The sequence below is a fragment of the Falco punctatus genome (assembly GCF_963210335.1).
Source record: "Falco punctatus genome assembly, chromosome: 6".
NCBI classification, from domain to species: domain Eukaryota; kingdom Metazoa; phylum Chordata; class Aves; order Falconiformes; family Falconidae; genus Falco; species Falco punctatus.
Window position 1 is genome coordinate 18,011,346 of NC_137585.1, and position 15,916 is coordinate 18,027,261.

The following is a 15,916-nucleotide window of genomic DNA, read 5'->3' on the forward strand; positions in this document are numbered from 1 at the left end:
CCCATTGAATACTACTAGTGAAGCAGATGCCTCGATCTGTGCCTTTGGAAGCATGTCTGTGAAACTCCTGGAAGTTTGCTGTGCATTGTGCAGTTGTCATGGTTCAGAATCTAGCCATATGTGTTTATCAAGTGCAGGCAATCTTTTCAAACCTGTATGATGTAAATATGATTCTAAATTCACCTAAATTCTTGAAGATCTAGTAATAATTTGAAAATCATACCTTCTCGAACTAGATCTGATTTAGAGAGATACCAAAAATACGTAAAGGAAAAGAAAGGTTGTCCCAGGATAAAATATAATGTGAAGGACTAAAGACAGACAAAAAACTTAGTGGCTGGCCAATTACATGCCATTTTAAGTAGAATATTTTAGTGGACATTTAAAAGATTGGCTAATATCAAGTTTATAAATTCAGATTACTTTTAATGCAAAGACTTAAGATACTGTACAAAATTATTCTACAAGTGTATCAAAGCATGCATAATTATAGGATGATTGGCATCTTTGACTGAAGAAATTCTTCAGGACAAATACGGATTCAGGAACTGACTGTAGGGATAAGCCACCGCTGCACTGAAAAATAGTATTGTGACAACTGCAGTGTGCTAACGAAAGTGGAGGACAGGAAGAATTTCCTTATTTCTGATGACATTCCTTTCCCTCTTTTACTGCTCCTCCACTATGACTTGGAGAGCAACATTTATGCCTTTGGAATGCAGCAGATTGCCCCAAGTGTTATAGGTTTGGATTTGTTGGTTTGTTTTTTTTTCCCTCTGGGGACAGAATGCTTCTGGGCATCTCTCGTTTCCTTAACAAACGGCACAATTTGATTGCTGGTTCCAGCATAAGATATGCAGTTTATAAGAACGGTGCATTGTTTGGCTCTCTATAAAAGAAAATAAAGTCACTAAAAAGTTTAAGGGAAATGCCAAATTTCCAGGAAATAAAAACCTCTTCCTTTGTGTGTGCGTATGTGAGTGTGTGTGAAGTTTAATATATTTTGAATGAAGTGACATTTGTATTGCTTTGAGGCATACATGTATTGCAATAGGTTTTATTATTTTGGAAGATGGAAGTGTGAAGAAGCTCTAAAAAAAAAATGATAAAAGTGATGTTACATTGAATAGAAAATATTTGCATTTCATTTGTTTAAAAATAAGCTATTAAAATGCATCATGCAATTCTTCACATGTCAGCCCGGACAAATGATGCAAATATGCCGTCTTCTTGAGAGAGTAGGTTCTCAGGCGTATCATATTCTAGAATGTTTCCTCTCTTCATGACGATGACCAGGTCTGCAGTTAGGATGGTGTGAACTCGATGCTGCCATAAAGAAAAGCATACAAAAGTTTCCATTATGATAATCCTCCCTGCAGTTCATTAATGGGCCTAATGCAGGGCATTCCGAGTTGGTGAAAGACTATCCTTGTTTACAGCGGCGTTTGGGGTGGGTGCTTGTACTAGATCTTTCATCTGAAGAGATCTCCAATTACTTCACAGCCTCTGCTGCCAAGCCCCAAAATACTTAAGCCTGCACGTCACTTTGAGTCTGCCGGTTGCCCTTACGGGTAGCACAGCTGTCAGAATAAATCCTACAGCATCACTGAAATACATCTTCCCCTTTAGGAGATACAGGTAAGAAACATCCTGGGTATGCCTGCGTTGTCAGGTGGCTTAGCATCCCGTGCCGCTCCTTGGTCTCCGTACCCCGACTGCCTACTCTGCATCTGTCTTAGGGCGCTCCTGGGCTGTCTCCTTCTGTCAATGAATTGGTTCCCTCTGAGATTAAATCTGAGTGTGCTACAGGCAATAGTTTAGCCCCACAGGCAACAGGGATGCAACCAGGCTGAGTTCGATTTCAATGCCACATGAATACAGCCAGTCAGGTATAGACAAGACGCACCCCAAAAGTGTCTATGCTGGCTGAAAGTGAGGGATTACTTTATGAGGTGGATGCCTTTGACATGCTAGATTCAATGTTAGCTGCATGTCTAAGCGTTAGTTAAATATAATTAGCATAGTCGTGAAGTTAAAACAAACCCAGGAACCACACAATAAACACCTTCTTGCACTGTCATCTCAGAAGCTGTACAGTAGAAAGGAAGCAGAGTGAAAGGAAACTAAAGAGGTAAGAATACCAAAGAGCCAGAGGTCTCGTGAACAGTGTGGACTGAGAGAGTCTACTTGTTAGTCTTCACCAAAGTGGTGAACAGGCCGTCCTCTTTGAGGAGTAAGTTTGAGGCAGTGTCACATTCAACTAGAAAGCCCTCAGAAAGGACGAGGACAATATTGGCATCCAAGATGTGAGATACGCGATGCTGGAAAAAAGAAAAGAAAAACAGGTGGGTGAAGGAAGGATCAGCCATGAATGAAGACAGGAAGAAAATGAAGCCAGCTCTGTGAGGAAAGCTAAATAATATTTTATTTATATATATATATATAAAAATAATAATGTGTGCTATTTTGTTTGAAACACTGACTTTGGAAAGGCAAAGCAGTAGAAAAGTGAGATTCCCGTCAGAAGGACAATACTGAAAATTTGAACAACATGTAACTGAAGGAGAACATGCTTACCACTAGCATCTTCAGCATTTACACATCCAAGAATCTTAGAGCCTATTGCAAATGAGCTGGGTTAAGTGGTTTGCCTGACACAAACTCGTCACTGACAGACTTGAAACCAGAGTCCAGGAGGCATAACTAATCTCTAACCGCAGGACTGGATTCCAGACAATGCAAATGAAGCAGCTGTTGAAACGCATGCTTATCTTGTGGATAAAACATCTGTTTGTTGAGTAAACCTGCTGTCACAAGGTGGAACTATTCTTAATGGTATCCACCATATGTATGTGCATGTGTATGCACGTATATATATGCACAGATATATGGAAATTTTGGGCACTAGAAATTGCAGGAAAACGGGAAAAAATATCATAAACGCATAGTTGAACAGATATTAATATTTGAGCAATTCCCATTGATTCCAGTTAATTTATGATAAAAATCATAAACCCAACTTTTTATTCTGAAAGAGAGCAAAGATAATCCAACTTGAGAAACCACCCAAAAAGGTTTTGAAATCTCATTTCCTTGTATAAATTCATGGCATGATTGTAGACACTATAGAGGCAAAATTAAAATCTAGGTTTTGACACAAGTTTCAATAATGGTTTAACCCATGGGTTTGGCTTCATTTTTTTTGTGAGAATGACTTCAAATTTTCTTGGAGACAGTGTCGATGCTGAAGTTCCCTGTGAAATCCTTCTTCAGATCTAAGTGTTTTAGTTTGTCCCACTTGATAGCAAGATAGCATTTACTGCAAAATTTCAGGTTGATAGTATGGGTCTTGACCTTTTGTAGTGTCTGAGAATATTCTGACCTTGTGTTTTAATTTTATTTTGTTAATTTTTTTAGGTTTATAGAGTGGTGTTTAACTGGTGAAAGGCAAGATTAACTGCGTGAGGAACAGGGAAAGAGAGCATTTGCTGGCATCAATACTTACTGCTATTGTTACAACTGTGCGGTCTGCAAAGGCAGTCATCACAACCTTCTGCAAAATGTTTTCCTATCAAAGGAAAAGGCTTACTTAGTTACTTCATTTTTTTACATTTGAATTCATATGTCTTCAGGCACATAGGAGAGGGGATCATATTCCATACTATCTCTGATCTGCACACCAGATTCTCAGTAACGAAATGCCACACCTATGAAAGCAGGGATTTTCTAAAACATTTCATTATGTCTTTTTTCCCCTCACCATAGGCATCAGTCCCCAAAATACATCAACATCAACAGCTGAAACCAAACACAAGAGAAAAGCAAGAAAGCTGTCATTTTTTCCTGCTAAAGAGATCTCATGGTTGACTTTTAGGGAAGATGCCTCTTATCCTAGTAGATCCATGCATTGATGGTGCTACTTGCTATACTTACTGTGGCCATGTCAATAGATGCTGTGGCTTCATCCATGATGAGAATGCTACTCTTGCGGACAAAGGCTCGGGCCAGGCAGAAGAGCTGCCTTTGCCCTACACTGAAGTTCTCTCCTCCTTCTGTGACCATTGCATCTGTAATAAAATTAGTTATTCTGAATGTTGTGCCACTTAAACGCTGTACGTTCATGCAGTCAGGACCCAGTGACTTTGAGTGGACACTATGAAAGTCCTGCTTGTGCCCTATTCCAAGGTCAAGCAAAATCCCTGTAAAAGCCATTAAGTTGACTGAACACTGGAATGGAATGATAGCAAGAAAAGTAAGCACAGCTTCTTGGGAAAGAAACACTGTATCATCAAGCAAATGGTTGGTACAAATAGCTAGCAAATCTGGTAGGCTGCAGGATAATATTTTCGTAAAATGAAATACACTTAATATAGAAGGAACTATGTGAGTTTCCTTCATGAACCAGATCTGAAATTTTAAGGAAAATGCTCTGTCAGTGTTCTAGACAAAAGCTACAGCTCTGCTGGCAGAGCCAGACTCTGCTGAAGGTGTGAAGGTAAAATGGCTCCTTTTTAACTCTTTGCTGATTAGTCACCCCACTACGATGCTGAGGTGCTGCAGGATTTTTCTGCAATGAGTGGAAAACCAGACTACTCTTCAGCTTTTTAGTAGGAATATTCTCTCTAGCATAGAGACAGAACATTCATTAGGTGCCTGTTAACTGCTACATGATAGTTCAGTGTGTAAGATCCCATGTATCTATTTACATGTGTGCATGCTCATGCATTCACAATTTCATTATTGGCCTATGTTCCCAGAGACTTGGTTCAGACATACCAAGGCCTCCTGGCAATGACTTGACCATGTTCTTCAACTGAGCAATCTCCAAAGCTTCCCAGAGCCTATCATCAGTGCACTTGCATTCTGGATCCAAATTAAAGCTGCAAAAAAAACCCATAACAGGAGTCTTGTTACTGCAATGACAGTTCATCCAGGCCTTCTGCAAAGGAACATTTTAGCATTGCGTATGCCACTTGACATCCCTTGGACAGACCGTGGAGAAAGATCGGACAGAGCTAGAAAGGTTCCTTCCCTTTTCCATCCCATCCAGTGCCCATCACAAACACGCCACGCAATGCTGCTTGTCACCCACTGCTGGTATACACCTACCGGATGGAGCCACTGAACAATATTGGATCCTGGAGAATAATGGAGAGTCGGGAACGGAGAGTATGAAGAGGCAATTTGCTGATGTCTATTCCATCAATCACTATCCTCCCTGTTTAAAACAACATGCAGAAGACATGTGAAGGAATTGCACAAAGCACGTGATCTGCAGGTAGTGGACAGAAAGATAAACCAGCTGGTTTGGGCTGGGCTCCAGATGATGTGCCTCTGTGATCTCAGCACTATCATATAAACTTGGGCAAGGTGAAGGTGTGTAGTAACACAAGCCAGAGGGAAGCCAGCTTATTAGTGACGCTATTGCCTTGCTCTCTTTCTCCCCCAGCCCCCAAAGGAAATACATGGCTTCCATGCTATGTGATTAATGATAGCACCAGAAAGATGATTTATTATGGGGCAACCTGAACTTTACAGTGAGAGGGAGAACAAGAGCAACTGATGTAATGAGCCATTTCCTGCGCCTTTCTCTGTTCCCCTTGACTTTAACAGTGTCAGAAGATCTACACTTTGAGATTGTGCACAACTTCCTTTGCATAATATATGTATGTATCTGCAATACATACATGAGGATCCAAAACTATCCTTCGAACTCTAGAAGGAATGGGGTAGCATTAACTTTTTATCAAGACGCAGATCAGAAAAACAAAAAGGGTGTCCTACTCCAAGGCATTTTAATACCATTCATGCTGCTTCCTACAGCTTCATTTACGTATTTGGTTGTGAATTAGCCACATACTGTTCTGCTAGCATAAGATTACTGGAAGCAGTCACATTAATCACTCCTTAACCCAGTAGTTCATTCCCCAACAAGAAGTTGCTGCAACAGCTGGGATACTTAGTAAAGTTATAGGATTTTTCCTTTTCTAGTCACTACTTCAGGTCAATGAGCATATGGATCTCATCTGAAAATCTGATTTATGATGTGCTGGGTGTGGTAACTGCTGATATTCAGGCGAGGGAGATGGGGGAAACACAAGAGAAACTGGTTGGCTGCTCTGTAAGTAGAAGATGGTGAGAAAGGCAGAAGGAATCTCTTCCCTTGAATCCTCAAACAAAAGCCAGGAACTACTGACCCCATTGACTTTCCCTGGACACAGAAACTTCCTCTGTGTTATGGGGAAGGGATGGGCCAGGGTAAATGGAATGAGGATATGGTAAGGGGTATTTTCATCAGGCTCACTTCTGCTCTTTCCCTGTGGATTACTTCACTGGGCAGCTGCACTCCACCCTGTGAAGTATCTAACTTCATCAGTTCTGTCTCCCAACAGTGAGAACCTCATCGTGAACTGGCAGCTACATGGAGTAATAGCTGTGCCTATATGCCTCTTCTGTCTCTCCCTATCGTCATGATACTGCATTTTGTAGGTTACTCTGTGTGGCCCTATTCCAAAGAAAGACTTAATCCCCACCTAGCTGGACTACCAGTAGTCTTGTGTTTTTATTAAGTGGCCAGAGGAACCAAGATTTCATCTGCAGGGCACAAAGACCAATTGTTCTCAGACTTTCAGAAAGTCTGAATCGGGTCATAAGACTTCAGCATGAGACATCGGTGGTTGCATAAACTTAAGCAGGTCCGTTTATTCACAAATGAGGACATGAGAGACAGCAGAAGGTGAGGTGGACTAAGGAGAGAAAAATTAATATGGCATGCCTTGGGAATAGGGGAATGCATTTTTATTAGAAGCCAGGGTGCTCCAGGAAAAGAAAGGAGCAGATGAGGAGACCTAGGGGAAAAAGTAAATTAGCAGAGAAGTTGGGAAACCAGGAAAATAATGAGGGGTGCCCAAGCAAGACAGAAGAGAAATGAGATGTAATTTGAACAGAGGGCAAGCCAAGGGAAACAGTAGAGAACACAGAAAGAGGCAAGAGTAGGGGAATAAAATGGAACACACAAAATTAAAGAAATAAAAGTGGAATAAGGAACCAAGATGGACAACATGAATGAAATCTTGGCTCTGATGAAGTTACATGAAATCTTGTTACATAGCTTTTATTAGAGCCAGGACTCCCAGAAGTGGACCAGCATAGAGGCCAAATACAGGTCTGAGACAGAGATGGATGTGCACGAAGGATAAACAGAGCTTGATTAGAAAAGACTTGGGCATTTCCATTGGGAAAAAATCAGGGATACAGAAGGAAGAGACAAAGAAAAGATACAGAAAGAAGATTAAAGTAGAAGGAAACTTCAAGTTGGCCACAAACATAATTTTTATTTGTTTGCACTATTTATTATATATCCAGGAACCCTGGCCATGAATCAGAAACATATTACCATAGCTACATATAGGCACAGAACCACAACAAAAGCAAGTATTAGCTGCATCAGATTTACTTATCCTCCCACATTCTGCTGGGGTTTCCCTAGCAAACATTTCATGTGCAATGGCTAAATTAGAAAAGTGGAAATCTTTGAAACAAAAAGATAGCTTTCCAGTAGGTTTCTGTATTCACACAAGAGTGAATAAACATATATGTATTATAAATGTCAGGGTGCATATTGCTGCATAGCAGTTCATGCCAGTTAGCTGGGAGAGTGAAATGCTGCAGGAGTTTTGCTGCTGCAAAATGTTTCCAAAACCTTTAGTAAGTTTCTGCTGTAGCTGTGGGAAACCATAATAAAATAAAATAAAATAAAAAATAAATATCAAGGGAACGGACTTGCTGAGTTCTAGTTTCTATTCTGCTAATATTTTGACAGCTATCATAAGTTAATGCAGTTACTCTTCAGGGAGAAATTTAGAGGCTCCAGAGAGTTGCATGTTTTTTCTTCCTATCTCGAAAATGGCATATTGTTTTGTCAGAGCATACGCAAAAAAATGAAAAAAAAAATTTGAAGTATAATGTGTGTGTAACATTTCCTGGAAGAACGAAACGCTACTCACAATAGGACACTTTGTACTTTGAAGGATCAGGCATAACAAGCCTGATTCTAATCAAGTATCTTCTGAGCCAGAGAGCCAGGATAGAAACTATCAAAAAGTCTCCTCACTTTTTCTGAAGAAATAAGGGGGTAGCAGGTCAGGAGTGACAACACACTCCAGTGAAAACTAACCATCAAATATGTCCACCATTCTGAAGAATGCCAAAGACAGGGATGACTTGCCGCTGCCAGTACGACCACAGATCCCAACCTGCAAGAGAATGCAAGATGTTACTTACAGAGGGAAGCTGTAAATCAGACTTGAAGTCCTTTTGGGAAAGCTGGACTGGATGGCCCTGCTGGTGAATAGAAAGTCTCTTCCAAATGGCCAGTGGCAGACACCAGTGAAAAAAAAAAATAGCACAGCAAGCACACTCCTCTTTTCTGCTTCTTAGCATCATAAGGACTTGTCCCAGGAACATTTTTGAAGCTTCACCATTTTAACCTGGACTCCAATGACACTGTATACTGAAGTGTGAGATATTGCATTTTTACTCGTTTCCAGTCTGGTGTTCATCTACTCTCATCTGGCCACCTAGGCTCACTCTATGCAAGAGAGATGGGCTTGGAAAGAAGTGGTACTCTCAGAAGGAAAACTGATCCCATCCAAGAATAAGGTGTCATCAGTGTAAGTTTCTTGACCCTTGCTCAGGGAGCTCAGAGAAGACCACCAGTGTATACAGCTTTCACTGCAAGTTATTGTTATTCTTGCTCTTCTGCCACCTTAGAAAGGAAAACACACTATGGAAGGATCTGCTCCAGTATGGGGATGATAGGCAATTGCTTGACACGATACCTTTTGTCCTGGTTTGATGTATGCCTTAACATGCTTAAGAACAGGCTTCAGGTTGTTTTCATATCGAACACACAAATTTTCAATCTTGATTTCCCCCTCCTGAGGCCAGTCTTTGGGGACTTGAGAGGGATCTGAAAGAGTCAGAGAAAACCCCCACAAATCAATGCTATCAGAGAGCCACCCTTTCTGACATTCCCCTTTCCCCATCTCTCCTGCTTGGACACCCTCCCTTGAAGCCACTTGAGAAATGGAGTCCCAGTTCCCTGCCAAGGGAGGCTGGGAACTGCCTGGCAGGCACATTAGCACTTAGCTTCCAGATCTCAACACATAAGAAGAGGGCAGAAGCTAAAGTGGCTCTTGGCAATGAAACAGGGAGAAGCCAAATGAGCAGAGAAAAATGTAGTGTCAGCGTAGTGTTAACATGTTCCTCAGTCAGTAACCGGCACAGGAAGGGCAGTGCAAGGAAGGATGTTGTTACTGCCATACAACATGAGCTGTTGACATTATCACAGCTCGTATTTCATCCTGATTTGCAAACGCGCAGCCAGGTTTTGCCTCCAGACTAAGGGGTTTGGCTTTCCAGGAAAGCTTGCTGACCTGCGAGCCTTTTTGGTCTTGCACTTCAAGCACTTCTGAAATATCAACCAAAGTCAATTTGAAATATGTGGAGTACAAACACAACGTGCTGTTCAGGGAAGAGTTGCTGATGTCTGACTGCCAAGGAGACCCTGTCCTGTAGTCCCCATTTGCTGTAAACATCAGAGATTTTGAAGCACGTGACTGATGGCGCATTTCTAATTTTTATCACTTTTTTTTTTTTTTCTAAATAGCTACATGTATGTTTTGTTCATCCCATTTATAACTGTGCTCTGCTCTTCTCTGAGTGTACCACAGGGCCATGCTCTGTCTCCCTGGCATTTGGTAGGGTTTTTTTCCTATGTTAACTAGCATGGGCTACACATCCCAGCTGCTTTTGGCTATCCTTGCCACTCAGATCACTGGGAGTTCCTACATGCCAATGAGAACAGATTTTGGCCAGAGAGGCTTACATATTTTGCATGATCAAGCCTACTGTGCTTTCACATTACCACATTAAACCCCCAAAAGATTAGAGTGCAATACCCAAGTAGCCATCATAGTTCTCCGACTCCATGTTCAGGAAGCTGTGTACTTTTTTTACTGCACCCATCTGCACTTCCAGATCAGCCAGATTCCTCACGACCCAGTTCAAATAGTTGGTTATCTGCATCACAAAATGAAAACAAGGATAGGGTTCAGCCTTCTCTCGGTTCACCTACCTGTTTGTGAATAAAGGTTGGATAAATCTGTAAAAGCCTTTGGCCTGACTCAATAAAGTGGGTCTCTTATTGATGTTACAACAGTTCAGGACTCGGTGCAACAGCATCAGATATGTAATAAGCCAGCTGTACTCCAACACAAACAACCCTGACATAGTAATTTTGTGCTTCGTAGTCTCATCCTTGTTTTTTGAAGTAGAACTACGGAAAGGTTGTACCTACAGTCTGAAGATGCGACTGATAAAAGGACTCTCTCATTCTTAGCATTGAGTAATCAGTACTGAAAGCCATCTTCTTTAAGCATACAAACACAGAAAAAAAATTGGAAGCGGTGTTTGGAAATAGTACATTTTCTAATCTTTCAAAAACTGCAACCAAGGATTAAAAAAGTTCACTATTTTCAAATATATTTAAAAGATCTGATGGGCATTTAATTTTTGTTTCTGTCTGTGAACATTTAGATAATTAATTTCTCTCCGTGGAAAATGTGAGGGTTTGTTAGGGTAGAAATATATGAGAAAAAAAACGTATAATCAGCTCAGTGGTATTTCCTTCTTGGTTTTTATTCCAATTTGTAATGAAAAGGACTTGATCAATAATAAAGTTATTACTTGTAGCAGGTAATAATTGATAATTAGTTGTCTAACAATAGCCAGTATCTTAGACAAACTGATCTCTAGTCAGGACTGACTATTTGAGGCTGAAAATTCTAAAGCAATTTCCTAAACATTTCATAAAAGTACCAGTCTGTATGTAGGTGGTCATATAAAAAAGAAAAATTGATCTTATTAAGAACAGTTGATTGCCAAGCACCTTTAAAAATTGAGGTGCTTTACATACCTGAATAAAGGCTGAGAAACTTAACACAGTGACAACATCCTATACACAAACATGTTCAGAGAAAGGTGTTGCCATTTCTTTGTGGGAGGTTGCTGAATCTGCTAGATAATATTTTTATTACAAATAAATAACCCAGCCCCACTTTTTTTCCACTAACCTAATACTGATGCAGTAGGTGTGCAGTAAATAATTTTCACTGAGATTCAGCAATAACATTTCCTGTCAGTTTAGAGCATTTAGTTGCTTGCGTTATCCTTAACATAGAATTACTTGAGGGGCTATTATTTCCTCTGTTGCTCAGAAAACCGCTCGTTCGTTGTCCAGCCTTTGAGTCAGGAGGTTATGGAAATGGGAATGGGTATGTTAGCAGATAAGCAAAACACTGCAGAACTGCTGCTTGCGGAGCAGCAGACTGCAATCGTAGATCTTGCAGATTTGATGACACAGCCTGGCATCCAAAAGGCTCTAGCCATTATTTCAACCTTAATCACGGTTGTGCAAGGGAGTTGGCAGTGTTTATACAAGGGGAGAGAATAAGCTTATGGATGTCTACTGTAAACACAATGTTGGTACAAAGTTTGCTCTCATCCAGGTCCAAATATCAGCCCTCTTTCAGCTTCAAAGAGAAATGACACAAAAACCTATGTCAGGGGACACAGGCAGTGGTCCAACTGCCTTCAAAATTTAATCAGTATTATTGTGGGGCAGGAGACAGGCAGGTAATCACTTGTGAATACTGCAATTTTCCCTCTGCTATGCCAGACTTCAACCCATGGCTAATTTACATGAGTGATCTGTTTGCAAATATAGACTAAATATAAAGAAGCCAAAGACGATGCAGACACCCTGATGCTTCCAGATCTCTGCTAATGAAGCAGAATTACCAGGAACGTTTTCAGAGTGAAGCTGAAGCACTGGGACTGATTCTCAGCTGCTGGCAGATTCTCACACTGCTGCAACAGCAGCACAAAGGGGATATAAGGCCACGCTAAGGCAGCTGCTGAGAACTTTCTGTTGTAACCATGGGCTCACCAGTGTTTACATGCAAAGCCAAATCTCAGTGTTAGACTCATACCCATACCCCTCCCTCGTACCAGCACCATAAAGCAGCTAGAATTTTGCCGTGCAAGCCATGATTTCAAAAATTCTTCCTGCCACTATCCTCACCCTGCTTTTGACCCCACTCTTGTGGTTAATTCAGATCTTTCTACTCTCTATGGTGATCGTACTCTGTGCTCATGATGCACTCTCAACCTCTCTTATTGCCTAGTAGGCTAAACCACTGTTCCTTCTCCATGACTCAGATCAAATAGCTCAGTGCTAATGATAGCGTCAAAATGATCCAGCTAGCATGCCACCAAAACCTTGTCATTCCTAATCCCATCTCCTCTGCTTTCCTACTGCTACCTGTCGTGATGAACCATGCCTACCAGCCCCAAAGGTCCCAATTCCCAAATCCATTCAGAATTGCATGGACAATATCGGGCATCTGAGTAGCTTCCTCCAAAGGCAGAACTGGTATTTCTGGTCCTTCAGCAATTATTTTATTTGGCCTTTGGTTAAAGATTACCCAGGTTATGACAGTCTGTGGAATAGTATTTTCTGACAGGTTTTGCCATACACAGGCAGAACCAACACTAAGTTGTGCAAAACAGAGTGCACAGCAGGTCCTCTTACGCACTTTTAATTTTCCTGCTCTGCTTGGGAGCACGCAGGGCCTGGGAATGGTTGTGTTTTTCTAATTGGCTCATAAAACCTGAAGCAAGTCCAAGTTGTCCTGAACTTTCTCAGCTTTGGCTTGAATCCATTATTTGCAAGATTGTTTTTTTCAAGATTAAGAAAGCTGGAAGATAACCATGTATATGTATTTTTTAGAATATTATAAAACTAATACATTGGTCTGAAAGTTCTTATGCATTGCCTCTGTACATACCGTCAGAGCATACAGGAGACCCAGCCCCACAAACCCTGAGTGAGGCCCTTCAGTGATGGAAGTGACAGCCGCAGTCAGAACAATACAAGCACCGAGGTAATCCTGTAACGAGAAAGAGGGGAAAAGAAAGATTCTAGGTAACACTGAAATGCAGTAACAAGAAAATCGACTTAATTGTAGAGGAGGTTCACTTGACTGAGGATTATTTCTAACAACTACACCTAGTCCTTAATTCTGGTTTGTTTTTCCTGGAAAAGGTCAGGGGTTATGGTGCCCAACCTGAAACACTCTAAAGGAATTTGCTCAATACAAGTGTAACAGGCCAGTATTTTCTACAAATCCATTTGGGCTAGGGTATCTGGCAGTGGCCACCCCAAAAAAGAGCAGGTATCAAAAAATCTAATGAGCACACAAACAAAAATTCAAATAATAAGAATGGCATAACAATGACACCTCTAATTCCTAACACTAAAACAAATCAATTTCACTCTCTCCATTCTCCTTCAAGTCTTGTCAAGCATGGGTTTGCCTCCCTAAAAAAGAGGAGTATCAGTGACTTCACAAAGTCCTTGAAGAATTTTGGTAGAATTTATATAGAATTCATGCACATGTTTTTCTGGCACAAGTGGGCAGACTGACATACTGTGTCTACATCATGCAATGGGACACTGTGCGTGGTGAAGGCATCCCTATGCCTGCTATACACTCACAGCCTGCAGTGAAACACCATGCGGGTGTTGGCAGTGTGGACTCTGAAAGCAGCACAGCTGTGTAGTTGTGGTGCTGCAAATGGGCTACTAAGTCTTGCTCCTGCCACAGCACTTCGAGTTTCAGAGTGGTTCCGTGGTAGGTACCTGAAGGATCTCAGCTCTGTTGCATGGTGATGACGTGCTTTACAGAAACTGCAGTGTAGGCTGTATTAGAAAGATCTGACTTCTCACAAGCTTTGCAGGAGCTTGAACCCATCCTCTTGAGTGGTACCTCAGTTTTGTAGTGAATGCCACATGTGATCTCATGTAGTTGTCAAGGTGTCTGATTCATGAGACTGCTGGTATTCCCACTCTCCCACTGCTCCCTGCATTATATTTATTTTGGATTACAGAGTTAGCATTTTCCATGCATTTTTTTCCTTCTGTCTGATAATATCCTGCCTGGAATCTGTCCCGAGATTTGAAATGAGGGCTGCCTGGTTCATCTGTCTGCAAAAAGTGTTGATGAGCAGATGACAGACTCAAACTTAACATCTACAGGGAAGTAGATGCACAATGGTCTTGAGTCTCCATCGGCAGCTGGGACAGGATTTCAAAGTTGCTATTAAATCCTACAAACTTTTGAGTGATCTTAGTACCACTGTGCCATTAGGCAGAGCTAAATGAACCATCCCTTGGCAAGACCACATCATTTCTAATGCTATGATGAAGCGACGCATATTCTTGGATCAAATTAATTCCGCGTGTAAACAAGTCTAAGACTGTGAGACATTAACAGGCACTGCCAGAGCTTATTCCAGGACTGGCTGTTGCTCTGTTATTTATCTGTCTTTGATTTGAAAGCAAGTTCATCTGGATCTTGGGTGCTGTAGGAAGCTGAAAGCTTCACGCACATGGGAAAGCTTTGCCATCACAAGAAAGACAGCACAACTTCGTTGCTCAGCCGGCGTACCAGGAAATGAAGGTGAGGATACAGGCTTTGATGTGAGGATTAATCATGCCTGTTACTATTTGTGTCTAGCAGAATCAGGTCACTGCTCTGTTTATTCACTGCTCTTTCAGTGTCAGATGAATGAGGAAATCACAGTGACTTTACTTGCCTCTTCTTGCCTTGCAGACCAGGACAGTTCCTCATGTGCTGTCCCTGGCGAGTCTCCCCCAAAGCCAGTCTCACTAGCAGCAGCTGCATTGTGCCCTACTGTCAAATGTTTTTCAGCTGGAGTCTAGTTCTGCGATCTTTCATGATACTGAGCAGTAAAATCATAAACACTACGGCCTTACAGCTGCAGTAAGGGCACTGTGAAGGAGGGGTTTAAATTAGAGCTGTAGGATTAAACCTGTTGCTGGGGAGATACCTCAGGGCCTGGAAGCTCAGCGGTGCCTAAAACAGCCCTGGCAGAATGACGGCACAGTTCACCAAGCTACTAAAAAGCCATGCTCTGCTCTGAGAGCAGTTCCTGCTGCTGCAGGTCGGCAGAGGCTGCACAGTAGTAGAGCAAGCCTTATTTCAAGTTATGTAAATGTTTGCTCTTGCACTCTCTTCAGATGCTAGACATCACAACAGCAAAAGATGAGGGAGACTAGTATTTTCTCACTCCTGGCCAAAAAAGCTGAAAAAACCCTATGGGTTTAACATAAACAATCCCGATCTATTTTAAGGAACAGTGTGTATAATCTCATCCCAAGATTAATTCTTGTTACTCTCTTCTCTGCATCAGGCAAGTCTCTGTTTGCTTCCAAGGTTTCAAAACCATGGCTGGGATGAAACTGAACGTACCGTCCTGACCTCTAGCCATCTGTTGGCAGCTGACAGAAATAAGTAGGCAATGTTGTTCGTGTCTGTTAGTTCCAGCATACGTTGTTTAAATCTGGCTTCATGCCTGCCAAGAGCAAAGTTGTTACATTACAACACATTACACACTCATACACAAAAGGATGAAGCATTAAACTCCTCTCTCCCTCCTCTGCTCCCAAACCAAAACTTTTTGCCCTTCTGCTTTTGCCAAACTTTGGGTTAAAAACTCTTCCCTATGGACCTGTACCGGCTGCCAGCGCTTTTCTTAACCAGGCAGAGCTACACATACTATGGCGAGGCATTTGTTGGACAAACAGTTATATTGGATTAGATTTTGGATCAGAGCCTGTCCCCTCAAAGAGACTGAAATGCCAGGGTGCTAGGGACAGGTTTTACTTCCCAGAGCACATCTGCTTTTACAGCTGTGGACAGTGGCTGCTGCTGCTCTTCACTCCTCTCACAGGTGAGTGCTGCCATGGCCCCCTGTTTCTTCCTCATAA

The 15,916-nt window shown here is 41.6% G+C and overlaps 1 protein-coding gene across 12 annotated transcripts in view; it reads right to left on the reverse strand.

Moving 5' to 3' along the window:
- Positions 1-759: 759 nt before the first annotated feature.
- The window catches only part of ABCC9 (ATP binding cassette subfamily C member 9), a 75,223-nt gene continuing 60,066 nt past the window's right edge, over positions 760-15,916 (reverse strand). For 9 of the 12 annotated variants that reach the window (XM_080392152.1, XM_080392151.1, XM_080392149.1 and 6 more), the window contains 10 exons: positions 15,399-15,501; positions 12,912-13,013; positions 9,963-10,083; positions 8,841-8,971; positions 8,177-8,255; positions 5,110-5,218; positions 4,777-4,880; positions 3,934-4,067; positions 3,506-3,568; positions 760-1,326 (listed from right to left, as the gene is read on the reverse strand). In XM_080392152.1, the coding sequence (XP_080248278.1) occupies positions 1,189-1,326; positions 3,506-3,568; positions 3,934-4,067; positions 4,777-4,880; positions 5,110-5,218; positions 8,177-8,255; positions 8,841-8,971; positions 9,963-10,083; positions 12,912-13,013; positions 15,399-15,501 (1,084 nt within the window). In that variant the 3' untranslated portion in view covers positions 760-1,188. Of the gene's footprint in view, positions 1,327-2,141; positions 2,322-3,505; positions 3,569-3,933; positions 4,068-4,776; positions 4,881-5,109; positions 5,219-8,176; positions 8,256-8,840; positions 8,972-9,962; positions 10,084-12,911; positions 13,014-15,398; positions 15,502-15,916 lie in introns of all 12 variants that reach the window. The other 3 variants (XM_080392153.1, XM_080392148.1, XM_080392147.1) reach the window with 1 other exon arrangement.